Source organism: Phasianus colchicus, chromosome 3 (genome assembly GCF_987193195.1).
Source record: "Phasianus colchicus chromosome 3, bPhaCol1.hap1.1, whole genome shotgun sequence".
In the NCBI taxonomy this organism is placed as follows: domain Eukaryota; kingdom Metazoa; phylum Chordata; class Aves; order Galliformes; family Phasianidae; genus Phasianus; species Phasianus colchicus.
The window spans coordinates 59204288-59220279 of NC_143438.1; the positions used below are offsets into that span (position 1 = coordinate 59204288).

General features: G+C 39.5%; 1 protein-coding gene across 1 annotated transcript in view; it reads left to right on the forward strand.

Annotated features, from left to right (window-relative positions):
- The first annotated feature begins 270 nt into the window (after nt 1-270).
- The window catches only part of CLVS1 (clavesin 1), a 92583-nt gene continuing 76861 nt past the window's right edge, over nt 271-15992 (forward strand). Inside the window, exons 1-2 of the mRNA XM_031612861.2 lie at nt 271-461; nt 9743-10364. Of these exons, the coding sequence (XP_031468721.1) occupies nt 9976-10364 (389 nt within the window). The 5' untranslated portion in view covers nt 271-461; nt 9743-9975. The remainder of the gene's footprint in view (nt 462-9742; nt 10365-15992) is intronic.

Below are 15992 nucleotides of genomic sequence, written 5' to 3' on the forward strand. Positions count from 1 at the left end.
GAACACCATGCCACCAGGTGAAAGCCTGCACTAAGCTTTCGGTGACGGGCTGTACTGTTGTTTCTCCGACTGCCAGCAGCCCGTGGCTCCTTTGTCACCACTCCCCCGGCGGTTGCGGTGCGCCGAGCCCGCAGCCTGGGAACGCCAGGAGCGCCGGGAGGCAGCCGGGCGGGCGGCAGGAGGGCTTAGGACCCAGGGGGACGGCAGCCTCCGAGTGGAAGGACCCAGGCTTTGGTGCACACGCCTCCAAAAAAAAAAAAAAAAAAAAAAAAGCATAGCCCCGTGGAGCTGGCGCTCTCTCATTCACAGTTTTCTAGAGAGATCTGAGCCTGAACCTGGGAGCCGGGAGATCTTTCTCACCCACCCAGCTCAACGGCAAGGACACCTACAGGGGGAAAAAAAAAACAAACATCCCACGCAGCCCCCCGCCGCCCCGAGGCAGGCTGCCTGGCTCTGTGCAGGTATTTGGATTTGTCTTTTCTCGGGTTGCGGCAGGGCGGCTCTCCGCGCTCCCGTCCCTCCCCCGCGCCGCCGGGCCCGGGCTGCGGCTTTTCAGCACCGCTGGGCGGACAGCTCCGGCCGTAGCCCCGCCGTGCTGCGGGCAGGAGCCTCTTCTGCCTGCTCCCTGCCCGGCCCTGCCCCGCTCCTGCCTGCTGCCTACCTGCCCTGCTTCCTGCCTGCCCTCCTCCCTATCTGCCCTTCTCTTTGCCTGCCCTGCCTCCTGCTTCCTGCCTCTCCTCCCTTTCCTGCCCGTTTTTCCTCTGCCTGCCAGCCTCATTCCACTGCTCACTATCGTCTCCTCGTCTCTTGCCTCCACTGCTTGTCTCTCTTGCTTGCCTTGACTCCCTGTTCCCTGCCTCCTCCATCTCCCTCAGCTGTCTGTCCTGCCTCTCTTCCTCCCTCTCTTGCTCCCTATCTACCCTGCATCTCCTCCCCTCCTGATGCCTGCCTGCCCTGCCTGCCCTACTTCCCTTACCTCCCTTTCCTCTCCTGACTCTCATCCCTTCCCTGCTTCCTGACTCCCATCTACATTGTCTCTTTTGCCTCCTGTCCTTCTTGCCCTGCCTCTCTGCTTTCTGCTTTCTTGCTTTTTGCCTCTCCGATCTACTCTCCTTCCTGCTCTGCTTCCTTGCCTCCTTTCCTCCCTGCCCATATTTATCTTTCCTTTCTTTCGTACTTCCCCTCTTGCCCTGCTTCTTCATCAGCAACCCTGGAGGAGGGTATGAGAGCTAGAAAAAAAATGAACTTAACTCCGCAGGAACTGATCAAGCAGGGGAAAGAGTATAAGTTGGAAGGGAAAGACTAGATCCAATTTCAGAGCAGACGAGAGGTGAGAGGAATGGAGAGGGAAGGGTTAAAACTGAATTAAGTGGCTGAGACCCTAACTAAGTACAGAGGGATAGAGGCACAAGCAGAGACTATTGCTTCTCAACAAATTGATGCCTGTTTTGACCAAGTATATTCAAACCAAAGGGGGATGAGAGATTAAAGAAAGGGAAGAATGTTCAGGGTCAGTCAAATGTTCAGCTTTTCCAAAGGCAAACAGTGATAAATAATGATGTGTGCAGTGAAAAAGTAGGGTGAATCATGCTTACTCCATGGACCTTTTGCTGGAGGAAGTCAAGAATTAAGTTTTGGTTTTGCAAGCAGCAAGTGTTTTCAGGGAGGGTTTAATGCAGAAAATAAACACAAAGCAAGTAACTGCTGGAGAATCCCCATGCATGCTACTGATTTGATTTTAATTCTGTCTGCAATGGTTTAATCCTGGTGAGGGTGAAGGGGGGTTGAAGAAGGTCATAGGATGAAGGGAGTTTTCAGTTTAAAAATGCTGATTCCTAAATCTAAAAAAGCTCCAGGAATAATGAAGTTAAGGGGCAGATGGCTAGTTTTTGTCCATCACTAAACAGTGACTGGATTGCATTTGGAAAGAAAAATTAAATTACAGAAAGGCTGCTTTCATGTGCTTTCTGAGTAATCAGATGGTAACGCGGATTTTCCCCAGTAAGAAAAGTTAATTCAATGCCAACATTTAAGTGACAGATTACGTAACAGTATTATGTCAAGTATTGCATAGCAGAGGTAAGGATTTTCTTTTTTTATGTAGTAATAAATTAAGTAACCACACAGCTCTTTCCCTGCTCTGCAGTCTGTACCATTGAAGTTTGCGTGGACACCTCATGTTGTCAGCATAATCAGCTCTGTTAAGTATCTGCTATAGGATGTCGCTGATTATCTTAAGAATTTTGTTGACTCATCCAGCTTTGAAAGCTGTAGAGTATTTTCTAAAGGTTAGACTCCTGTAAGATATATGCAAAGCTATAACTTGTTCTAAAAACCTTACCATGCTTACCTTACTGCTTCATCATTTCTGACTGAATCTGGTGCAGAGACCAGATTCTTTTATACTGAGTAGCACAGAGAGCTACAGAGTAGGAGTAAGCAGTGCAGTTGGCAATAGGACTGCAGAATCAGCCCCATCACAATGAGCCATAATTCCATAAACTCTGTGCTTTGAACACGGAAAGTGTCGCAACAAAATACGTAACACCCTCCTTGTCTTTCTAAAGAGGGCCCTGTCAGTGAGAATACAAATTATCAGCCTCATAAAAAGATGGAGAGTATTTTTTTTCAAACTAAGGAGCATAAGCACAGTTTTTAATTTAAGTGAGGAGTTACTGAAATACTTCTGCTATTGTTTGGCAAATTTGTATTATTTTCCCTCCTAGCCCACAGATATGGTGTACGGCACATACACAAACAATATGGGACAACCAGATTCCACTAATAAGAAAAAAAAAAATAGGAATATCAGTCTTTTATGGAAGAGAAAGTTCAATGAGCAGTATTTCACATAATTTTAGGCAGATATGTATAAATCCTTTGCATGTTGATATTATTACAACTCTTAGGATTTTGTCTAAGAATTTCTGAAAGCTCTTTATTATTATCATTATTATTAATAGGTTTTGTAGAAATAAACTTCTTACGTTTAGTATGCTTGAATGCACAAGGTAATGTCAAATTACATTAAAATTCATTTTGACAGTGTTAGAAGAAATGTGCAGATCCATTTGTTTTTACTCCTTGAGTAGGTGTGGAAGAAAGAAGCACAGTAAAACTGTATGAATTCTTGGTGCAGAAGTCATCCTTTGTCTCCTCCCTCCCTGCCCCCTCAGTTCACTTTCCTTCCCTCCATTCTTTTGTTCTTACTATGCTTTCTTCCTTCCTTCTATTCATCTTCCCACATTCTTTTCTTTTCTTTCCTCCTCTCTTCCTTTCCTCCTTCTGCCACCTTACAGAATGGCAGATGCCTTTCTCATTCATAGTGTGTAAAGAACTAAGTTTGCTACTGACAGGGCAATACACAACTGAGGCATTTCACATTTTTAAAGGAACATAACTTTTATGATGTATAGCAAAACTCTCATGCCATTTGATAAACTTCACATTATTACAATTGTAGAACTAAATGTCCTGGCTACTTATTTCATTCCTTCTTCTGTATATCTTTATACAGATATCATAATACTATTTCTACAGTGCATTAAGGAGTTTTCAAGCACCAGGATTATCATTCCATGCTATCATTTCTCCTCATATCCTAATTATCATGCTTGGGGATTAGATTTCATGTTTTACACACTGCTGATAATTTCTGCTGAAAGAAGATTCTATACAATTGGACAAAGTGATTTCTTTATTCAGTAGTGGCCTGATGATGCTTTTTTTCATGGTGACACTTCCAGTTCATGACTAACATGGAATTCCCATGCAGCCTGATGCTTTCTGACATGCCATAGGTCAGATGTCACATTCCCATAGGGATTAGCAGTTTATCTGTACTGGGTGAAAATATAAAACTTTAAAATTATGTTCTGGAAATAGATTAAAACAATCTTATTTAGTTCACCACTAATTTGTTTATCTTTTTTTTTTTATTTATCATTTACAAGTTCTCTGAGTTTCCCTCCTCAGCACGTTGACAACAAATTTTCAAATTTTGTGTCAGAAAATAGTGAGGCAATCTATTTCACATCTATCAGACAACCTTGTCTGTCCCTCCTGATGCCCAACAGATGTAGCAACAGCAGGACAGCTGCAGTGTTGCAGGCATGCCTGCCCTATAGGCAAACAGAGCTACAAGGATCAGCTGAGTTCATGCCACGTTTTGTGCTGAGCCATGGCTAAATTGCCACTCTTGGTCAGATAGATGTGGCCCAAGAGTAACCTGTAACTGACTCAAGCTGACAAGGAGTCTGTAATCTGCAATATGAGGGAAATAGGGATGTATGATATATTGTTTTTACTGAACTAAAGGAAATGTTGGGTTTTGCAAGGAGATCGTAACCCAGGAAAGAGTGAGCACCATCAAATTCCCCACAGCTATTAGAGACACAAACATTTCCTATTTTCATATTGAAGAGAAGCAACAGTTCCCTAGCCAAAGGATACAGGAGAAGCAGGCCTTCAAGGAGGAAGGTCTGCAACATTTAATCCATTCATATTCACTGGGAGAATCCCATAGGGAAGCAAGAGGTGTAAATAATTTGATCAGCAGTCAGGCTATGAGTTTGGGAAGCAGTTGCTGCTCTTGGAAAAACCAAAAGAGATGATATTCATTTTGAGTTCAAATTGTGCTACTAAAGTTTTGCCTTACACTAGGGAAACAGGGAGCATTGCAGTCTACCTCCTCATTTCCTAGTGTGCAAAAGGGTTTCACATTTTAGTTATGGTGCAGAGCATTATTCATAGAGTGGAAAGATTACCCAGATGTTAACATGTATGCTTGCAGCTCAAGAGACATATGCACTATTCCCAGCTCTGTGAAGTGTGTCCGTTGTGACTTCAGGCAAATCACTCAGGGCATTACTTTTCCCCACTAGCTGTGGCAGATGCCAAGATCCTGCAGCCAAGGACAAGAGGGAGTCATATTTTTTCATTCCTTTTTTGAAATTAATTCTTGGAGCCAGGGTACAGCCCTTTTTACATCTGAGCACTCAATCTGCAGTTTGGATTCCTACTAAGATACCCAAGACCTTAAAGTGCCAAAGAACCTGCTTCTGTGAGCTCAGTTATGGGTCCATCCTGCCCTGTGGAGTAATACCTGCTGAGCAGAACATAGCCCAAAGGTGTTTTCCATAGCTTAACATCAAAATATTTTTTTTTAAAGCAATTCAATGAGATGACACCCACACACTGAAATGAAATCATTCTATCTTAGCATTTTCCAGCCCTCTCAGCCCACACTCTTCTGGCATGATTTTAGCATCTAATATGTGTATGAATGTTAGGAATTAGGAATTGCATAAGGATACAAATCATAACTGTGGTGACTATTAACACCGGGTGAAGATCAAAGGTCAGTACCTTCCCCATTTGAAAGCAATGGAAATGAAATTTCACCTGGTGCATATCTTTGGATGGAATGAAATTTCTTATTAGACAGAGGTTTCTAAAAGTGGATGATTGAAGTGGATGAAGAAGGGCCAAATGTGTATAAGGACAATATTTCAAGAGGCAAATGGTTTGTAAAGACAGCAAAGTGGGCAAGAACAAATGTTTCAGACAAGTATCACCACCACTGAGTACGGTTTTGGTCAATTATCCAAGTGATACGGGGCAAATTAGGGTTGAATACTGATCCAGAAGAGAGTACTGGAGCATGTTAAGATCTTTGAATGGATAGTGCTATGTAGATACATCCTTAATATATCACCTTAATTTTAGTTAATAATTATTATTTTTTTTAATTAAGTAAGACTTATTTCCAAGAGTCAGGCAAAAAATATAAACTGTTTATGTTAAAACCATAACAAATTTATAATATTTTTTCAACCTAAGGCCTCTTTTTGTCCCTTGTCATTCTCTTGAAGCGAAAACAAATACACTGAAATGGTATGTGACACCACAATTTTGGTGAAATTTTCCCTTGTTTTTACTGTATTAATAATCTGTGTTTCAAATTCTGTTAAATATCTTTCCTTGTTTAAAGCTGAGTTTTGTTCCATTGGAGGAATGATTTATTGTAAGTGGCTGCTAAAAGGCATTCGGAGAGCAAATAGTACTTTGGGAACTAAGAGTAACAACACAGAAAAACAGCTGTTGAGACTATAACAAAGAAACTGAGATTCCAACACATGGCAATAGTATTCAAGATAGGAAAAAAAAGGCCAGCATCATGGAGCTGTTGTATTGTGTCTGGAGAAGGGCCACTAAGATGATCAAAGGACTGGAACACCTCTCCTATGAAAAAGGTTGAGGGAACTGGGCTTGTTTAGCTTGCAGAAGAGAAGGCTCCAGGGAGACTTCATTGTGACCTTCCAGTACTTGAGAAGAGCTTATACTTGGGATGGGAACTGACTTTATCAGTGTCTGATAGTGAAACAACAAGGGAAATGGCTTTAAACTAAAAGAGGGGAGATTTAGATTAGATGTTATGTGGAAAGTCTTTACTCAGAGGGTGGTGAGACACAGCTTACCCATGAAAGCTCTGGGTACCCTATCCCTGGAGGTGTTCAAGGACAGGTTAGATAGAGCCCTGGGAAGCCTGATCTAGCCTGATCTAGTATTTGGCAACCCTGATCACAGCAGGGGCTTAGAAATGGATGATTTTTAATGTCCCTTCCAATCCAAACCATTCTATGATTCTACGATTCGTTTGGGGAAAAAATAAAGTATCATAAATCATAAATAAATAAATAAACAAAAGTAGAACAAAGATGCAAACACCTGAAAAACTGGCAGATGAATAGGAGTATACAGAACACCAGAAGAGAAGAAGATCTGCCGTGTGTGTGGCAGGGGATGAAAATGGAGAAGACACCTCTGCTATACCTTTGGGAATCAGGATAAATCAGTACCATTTGAGAGTAACAATTAAACTGGGTAGCTACAGAACATTAAATTTATTGTCAAGGTAAGCAGAGGGAGAACCAAGTCACTCACTGATATAAATCAAGAACCTTGAAGTCAGTGGTGCTAGACAGAACTACTAACCCATGAGTTGTGCTGCCATTCAGACAGAAATAACGATGTTCAAATACATTTTGAATTATTTTGAAATACATAACATTATCCCAGTAAAGCATTTTAGTGCAAAGGTTGTTCCAGCTGTTAATGAGGATATTCTGTAGATGCTGTAGCTCAACTCACTACCTGAAATCCCTGAAATGCATTTAAAAATATTTGTTTAGTTGGACTGAAGGCTTGTAAATTTTTTTTTTTTTTGGCAACAAAGATTGACAGGAAAGGACCATAACTCTTTCACCCAGGGTTCATCTTGAGGATGAAGGATGATGATCCATTTAAGTGAAGTAAAAACAGTAGAAAATTTGTTGAAGATAACATCATTTTTGACACCAACTGCCCAGAAACCCTATGAGAAAATCTGAAGGGCTGAACTTTCCCTCCTTGGTCTATCTCCATTTTTCCTTCTGCAGCAGACTGCAGTTAACCTTTCAGGAATTTTCCTCATTTCCAAAGAAGAGTCTTGGTGGAGGTGAGAGTCTGAAAAGGAGCTCAGCAAGGCATGATTTTCCTCCCATATACTCTCACAAAAACTGTGAAACCACTGAGGTCACATTTATCTGCCACAAGTCACAGTGGTTCCAAATTCACATTCAAATTCATACTGACTGAGCCTGAGATGACACAGCCCTGACATCATCTCCCTGCTTCCACCTCTCCTCTGCCAAGCACCCTCGAGCACAGTCAGGTGCCTTTGGGCACTGCACTACCCCAGTGACAGCGTCTCACTTAAGTACACCTAACTAGCTCCGTGGAGATGATTCTAACTCAAAGCATGATTTATGCAGTAAAATGCTAATGCCACCATTAATTTGAGATCTAGAGCACAGAAAATTGGCCCGATCTTCTCATGCTCTACATCAATTCTACATCAGCAGAGTTCTGTTAATACCAGCAGAGTTATCCTAATTTGTGCTCATAAAGGCAAAAGGAAAGCATCCTTTTTCGTGTGTGTATGCAACCCAGCAATCCATGTTTTTTAACCGTTAAGTAACCTGCACGCATAGATTAGCCTCTCAGGACTTCAGGGCATGTTTCTCCGGAGTCTTTCACACTTTGCAAAGGCTTGTAAAAGGCAGGCAGCCTTCTTTTCTCCTATCTCTGCTTCTCCTACTTTTTCCCAGGCTGATAATGAATCACTGGACGCCCTATTCTGCAAGTAGCTCTGTGCATCTTCAGCTCCATAGCAGATACAGAAAGGAGATGCTTAACTAACTCCCTTTTGTATCACACATTGATAAGTTGCATGTCTGTTGCTGTAGAATGAAAATATTTGGGGGGATTTTTCTTATCCTTCGCCACACATGGCATGTAAGTAAATATGCAGAAACACTCTCTATTCAAATTTAAGGATTCTGGGGCTGCAGCTATGGTATCTAAAATGCAGTTTGTTTCCATGACAGGCAAGCTCAAAAAACAGGGGACTTGGGTTTCCCCTGTGCTGATTAACTTCAAGGACCTGCAATGTAACCTTGAGCACCTCTGACTAAGAAGTGCCCTGGCTGCTGCTGTCCCCTTGGTTTGATATGAGAGTGCTGAACCCAGGAGAGCAGTGGAATGGAACAGTGTTTGCATTATAAATAATTCATGATTTTCCAAACAGCTTTCTTCAGATATAATAAAGCATATCTTTCACTCAAGAGTTCCCTTTTAATTTTTAAATCAATTTTTTTTTCGTCAGAAATTAGCCAGAGAGATAAATCAGTTAGGCAGTGGCATTTTTTTTGTTTGTTTGTTTGCTTGTCTGTTTTTGTGATGTCTAAAGTATTGGATGGATCTTGATCTTCCTTCATGCACATTTCACAGAGGAACAGACCTTGATCTTATTTCACACAAGTGTAACTACACAGACTTTGATGACAGCCTCTTGCTAATTATGTCACTGAAATGTAAGGGACTCGCTGCATCGTTTTGCTCATACATAACAGCTTAAGCAGCTCTTCTTCTAACACTCGTAATAACAAATTCAAGGTAAAGTACAAGAATAAAAATGAAATTCAGAACTAGGTGTTTGAGAAAGCTACAAGGTTCTGAAGACAAGAGTTTGGCATCAAATGCAACTAGAACACCAACCCTGTCAGATTAGATTCATCAAACACTTTATTCATGGGAAGTTTCCCATGAAGATATTCTAAGTCTCAGTGGGAAATATTTTGGTGTTTTTACCAAGCAGAAAACACCCCTGATTCTGGTGGAGTTCTGTTTTATTTTTTAGCAGTTTTATGAGTAACTCAGGGGCTAGTTCAAGGAAAGCTACAGGCTGACAGTACAGGTGATAAAAACAAGCAAAGCAATTTTTCATATTTTGCAGGTATGCAAATGTGCAAATTTACAAGCCGAAATGTTGCTTCTCTTAATGGTTGAAAGAAATTATTATTAATTTTACTGTGGTCATTCTAGGCTTGAAGTTATGGAAAGCTGGAACTCCTACACTTTTATATGACAATTTTGCAAATAGTATTTTAATGCTAAAACGATATGGCATATAATTGTCAATCAATAAGAGTGCCTTACTGAAAGATTAAATATATACATTCAAGATATCAGTGACTGTCTTATAATAACTCTACTCATTCTGAAATTATTTTGTTGCTATCCTCTTACATATGAAGTCTACAAAACAATTTCATTGCTATATAAATTTCAAAAATGTGTTTATGTAAGCTGTATATACACATTTAATCTTTTTTAAAAATCTATTTGCTTTTTCTTTTAGAAAGTGATGGAATAAACAACAGATTCCTTTGGATGAATTATACAACACATGAACTGCCAATTATTCTTTGTGCAGGATTAAGAAAAACCCTTCACTTTCATTTATTAGGTATCAGCTTGATAACAAAAAACTTTTGAATGGCTCATGGTCACAGCAGACCATTAATTGAATGGGATCAGCACTTCTACTAAATTATCTGAAGTCAAGGATTTGGAAAAGAGATTTTTGCAGCGATGACCCATTTACAAGCTGGACTTAGTCCAGAGACTATAGAGAAAGCCCGCCTGGAACTGAATGAAAACCCAGACATTTTGCACCAGGATATCCAGCAAGTCAGGGACATGATCATCACAAGGCCTGACATTGGGTTTTTACGTACAGATGATGCCTTCATCTTGAGATTTCTCCGAGCCAGGAAGTTTCACCAAATGGAGGCCTTCAGACTGTTGGCTCAGTACTTCCAGTACCGCCAATTAAATTTGGATATGTTCAAAAATTTCAAGGCTGATGATCCAGGAATCAAACGGGCTCTGACTGATGGGTTCCCAGGAGTACTGGAAAATCGTGACCATTGTGGCAGGAAGATTCTTCTGCTTTTTGCAGCCAACTGGGATCAGAGTAGGTAAATGTAGATAGTGTCCTTATCTTTTTGCATACATTTACACTCAACTCATAAATGAATATTTGTGATCATATTTAAAGAAAGGTCATTTTTTTGTAAAATATTTTGTAACCATGAGTCCATTCCACTACAACTTGTGTCCAATCTGATCACCTCTCATTCTTCAGATTTAACACCATTAAGAACAAGGGTATCAGATAAATAGCTTGTGGAGTTTGTTGTTGTTGTTGTTGTTCTGTTTGTTTTTTCCACAAATATTTCCAGGTTTTAATCAGATAGTGTTGGCTTGCTATAAATACATTAATGCCTATTATATAATTGCTTCAGTAATATCATAGATGAGCTTAACAAATTGTCAGAAAGCAAGACATACTCATAGCTGTTCTGACCATATTTATCCTATCTCCAGACTTATTCACAGATGATTTTTTGGTTTTAATCATGTCAGGAATTACAGCCTCTTTTATATCTCCAAACTGCATCATCATATCTACACACTCCAGCTAGTTTATACTTGTTAATCTGATAAATAGAAGATTCATTCAAAGCGTATTTTCTGTTCAGGTCATTTCTTTACAGAGTACAAGCAAAGGTATCTACCAGCCATTATTATAAAATGATGTTCTTAAATGTTGACATGATTAGTCATTTTTCATCACCTATTTGGAGTATATAAAGAAAAGGTGATATTCTCCAAATATCATATTTGCATTGTCCTCTTTGTCAGAAGTTATTTCATTCATTTTTCCATGCCATCAGGGTGAAATGGAGAAGTTTAATCAGCCAATATGATTTCTACATTTAGTGCTACATCTACTGATTTTTGTTAAAAATCACACCAAGTAACTAAATTCAATTAAAGATTTGAGCATCAAAAATTCTGAAGAATTCCAGGCAAGAGTTTGTCTTGGCAGAGTCCTAAGCTGTCGACAAAAGTGTCTTTCAACCTTAGAAGTCAATAGATTAAAGCTTTGCATTTATGTTACAGAAACTATTAGAGATCAGTACGTGTCTGCATTCCTTGTTTTCTGAGAAAATCTTTCATCTCCTTGCGAAGTGTTCAGAAGTGCTGCTAATTTTCTTTTCATGTACAGATACAGTAAATAGATGTACAGAAATGCAGTCTTGCATGGAGAAAAATATTTGGTGAAATCCAGATTTGAAGCTGGGAATAGATAAGAGTCTTACTAAGTACAATGGGGCCAGAGCTTATCTCCTGACTTTCTGAACCGTGAACTTCCTTCCAACCATAGGACCCTTCCTTTAGCAATTGGACTAGAAAGCAATATGAATAAGTAGGTATCTTGAAGTAATAGAAGGCAACATTTTTACTGGACAGTATTCGTGGCTCAGCTGGTTGCATTAAGGGATTTAGGTATAGGGCTGGGTTCAGATTTGTGATCCCTCAACAGAATGAATCCATATGATTACTCTCATCCACCAGAACCTGTCCTGGGAAAGTTGAGAATGCTGTTGTCAAAAGCTTCAGCACAGGGATGTTTTTCCAACTTCAGCTTCCAGCTACTGTACTGTTTTTAAAAGACCACCATGTTTTCAAGTTAATGTCCTAAATATGTCATCTCTTAAGCTACTTTTGAATTCACTGAGAATACTGCTGCATTTTTGGGAAGTTGCTCTCAGGCAACAAGATAGTACTTAGTTGCTCTACAGTAATGGTCCTTGTGTGCACTTCTGATCATGGTGTAAGTATAACAGCTAAGCTCTTTTTCCTTGAGGGCGACCTTTGTACTGTTCACAGGATAAGAAAATACTTGTGGGAAGTCAACACAACAAAGATAATGTTCTGTAAAGTACCACACTAGTTTAACGATTTGCAGTACATTCGTGCTGCCAAAGGTTAAACAGATAGAATTTATGTTCTCACAGAATTAGAAATATTTTCCAGGTTGTTTATATTCTGCATCATTCTTCTGTACACATCCTCTCATCTTAGCACTGTTGCTTATGTGCAGATGGACGAAGTGATTACAACCTTTTGTTAAGAATACATCATGTGGTAACACAGTGTCACATTTCTCTTTGGTAGTTCTCTCCTTTTAGATACAAAATCACCAGTTTTCTTAGCTACTCAGTCACATCATGAGCTCATGTTCAGCTCAAATTTGCTCCCGAGTCACTGTTTCCCAAAATAAAATAGAAAAGACTGGTAAATGTGTCATACATTCTCATCTACAATGGGGGCACAGTCTAGCATGTGATTCACACTCTTCTGCAGAGCTAAACTTGTTCTCCTCCTTGATTATTGTTGCATGTTTTTTGTGACATCCACAAAGTTCACTAGCAAGAATTTTATTTTCGCTTCTACATCATTGAAAAAGAATAGTGATTATTGTTCTGTCTATAACCTCCTCTATGGCTAGGAAAAAAAACACTAGGATTGATAATTCTTATCCACAGATCACAACCTGCAACCTACCATTATGCCAGGCTTTCTTTCCTTTAGCATGTGCTGCACTGATTTGGTTTTGCTCCTTTTTTTTTTTTTTTTTTTTAAAGAAAGATTTCTCAAAGTCAATGTCTTTACTTTCTTTCTAAAAGACCCACGTAGTAACTTCTGCATCTGTTCTTTAATGTTAAAATATGATACAGAATGAATGACTTCAGTGATATTGAATAAACGAAAATGATCAGATGGAAAGAAATGAAAGATCAGATTAATTTCATTTTGAGGGAGAGGAAAAATGTTGAGATGTGTTACTGTATGTGAATCAATCCTTGCAGGGGAGGACCGTCATTCACTTTGTTCAGAGGTGCAAAATAATCTAACTTCAAGGTGTGAACTCACCCAGAACTCATTTACACTTCACATATACCAGGTCTTACAGAGAAAGCTATTTGTTAATAGAAATAACGGAGTATTAAAGATAGGTAAGTATGTCAAACCAGAAACTTGTTTGATGGACTAGCTTGCAATATGAAAATTCAGTTTGTAAAACAAATACATATGTACATGCATGTAGGTTTGATGGGACTTGAACAAGAATTTCTCATAAATGCATGTGCCACATTCTAGATTACAAGTGTTCCTCCTCACAGCTTCTCATTTCCTCAGTCTCACCAAAACTAAGTCCTCACCCCTGTGATGCACCTTGTGTAAAACTGAACCTTTTAAAGAAGCCAAATAAAAGCATGTTTTCAGCTGTTAGATTGAGGAAATGCTTCTCTAGCAACCACAACTGTTCCTAGGTTAGCTGCTGCCATTTGGTATACCTTGCTCATATACCTGAGAAATGGTGGCTTTGGGTGAATAATTCAGTGGCATGCATTCATTGATATTCCAAGTAAAGATATTTCCTTCAAGGTTTTTCAGACAGAGCAAAATTTAGTTTTGTGTAAAGAGCCAGCATGACAGCTATCTCTATTCATGATATGAGTTACATATTGACCCTTTGCAAGTAGAGCCTTGGGGCAAATGGCCGGAAGAGTGCCCACTGTCTTTTACAGCAAAATGGTAATTAATTTTTTATTTTTATTTTTATTTTTATTTTTATTTTTTTCATAGCTGGACTGTCAAATAGATGCTGTCAAATAGCTTCAAATATTCTGCACGGAAGCCAGAAGGGAAAACTGCTTTGTTTACAGCATACGTTCCCAAGTCAGCTGCTAGCCATAAATTCTCTTTTATTAACCAAGCAGTCCCAAATGCAAGATACCTACCATTCTGTAGAAAAGTGTATTGAGATAGGCTGAAGGGCAAGGAAATACTCTGACATAGTGGTAAACCAACAGCTATAAATATTTTAAAGGATCATGACAGAAAAGATGACATCCTTGTTGAGAATGTTCATAAATGGTGTAGCTGCAAGGATGTTATCATCAGCAGATCCTGTTTGAATGAATGAATGTCTCTGAGGCCGATTATTCCAATATATTTCAAGGATTATCTCAGGTACTTACTAGAATATGATGGAATAAACATATTTTGAGACTGATTTATGGTCACAGACAAACTGTGGCAATAACTCAGCCTCATAGCTGTTTATTATGAGAGATTGCTGCTGAAATATGATCAGCCCTAACACCAGAATAATTTTTACATAGCATGTCTTTGTGTTTGGTTAGGGGATGCTGATTTTTTGTTGGGAGATGCTTACATTAATGCAATCTGAGGTCATCATTCAAATGTCACAGTGACCAACAAATTGCCTGGAAATGCAATATATTAAAAATAATTCATGTTGCATTATTACATTCTAAGCTTGTCTGAAATGGTAGCAGAATTTGGGGTAACAGAGAAAGGAGTTATAACATAAGCAGAATACTAATTTCAAGGAGCAACGAATTTAGCAAATTTAGCGCTGGACAAAGTAGAGCACGACAAGCTCTGCCATGAAATGCTTTGATTTACTCAAAGTCAGCAACTTAATTCCGTTAGTACAGTTTATTGTAGAAGCTGAGTTTGGGAAAGCAGTTTGTAGCCTGTGTGAGCAACAGAAGGATGACATACAAAAATGACAATCCTGGATAGGGCTAAGAAGAAAATCAAAGAAGAGAGAGAAAATGTCTTAAAAAAGGAAGAAAAACAACAGCTGGGAAAGTTACAAGACATATGCTGAAGAACAAGACAAGCCTGACTGAAAGGAATAAAACCAGTGGAATGAGTTAGGGCAATCTGACACAAACTGAGAGGAGAGAAATGTGAATGATTGGTATGGGGATGAGGACTGATTGAAGAGCACTGGTTCCAGCGAGTGAGACAGACAATTGTAGATGGTCTAAGGGATAACAGAAGGAAATGAAGCACCAACTGGAAGATTGCTCTGTGACACTTATTTCTATGAAGAAAACCAAACCTAATCCCCCAACTTTATGAGCCACAGAAGCCAGATGATTAAGAAATAATACACAGAAATACACATACAACAAAAATGTGCACATAAACAATCATCCCTTCCCTGGCTGTCTGAGAAGAATAAAATTTTGTGTGAGCGTTTATGCCTGGGTGGCAGAAAAGAGAAACTTCAGGCAGTTGTCATAGGGAGGATTCTGGATACCTTGTCTCTAGAAAATGACTCATGTTGCTGTGTGAGCCATATGTGTCATCCATACATCTTTCTCCAGATAATGATTTATTTTAGGTTCTTTCCTCTGAACTCAGAGCCCCTGTATCAATTGCATTTTATATTAAAATAATCACTTTTTTCACCACAACCTGGTAGGTGTCAAGCAAGCAGCTTCAAAGCAGGCCTGATGTTAGTCTGTGCAATTCTAGAGGAATTACAGTGGATAACATGAATTCAATCAGGATATGCATGGGGGTATGCAGGTGTAGGGAATGCTGAGCAGTGCGTGAGGGTAAATCTTGCCCCACCACCTCATTTGCCATGTTTAAGGTGTTTGTCTGACTTGGTGAGGCTGGAGGATGTGGAAGATGTCAGATCCTGAAGTGCATTGGTATGAGTGCCCTGCCCATGCATAGTTGGGATGCTCTTGGTTATTTCGTGAAATAAGTGCCTGCCACAGGCATCTAAAAATCTAACAGACTGAAGAAAGGTGGAGGCTGAGATGAAAGATGGCGGATATTGAATCATAGAATCATAGAACTATATAAACAAAGAATATCCTGAGTTGGAAAATTCCCACAATGATCACTGAGTCCAACTCAGG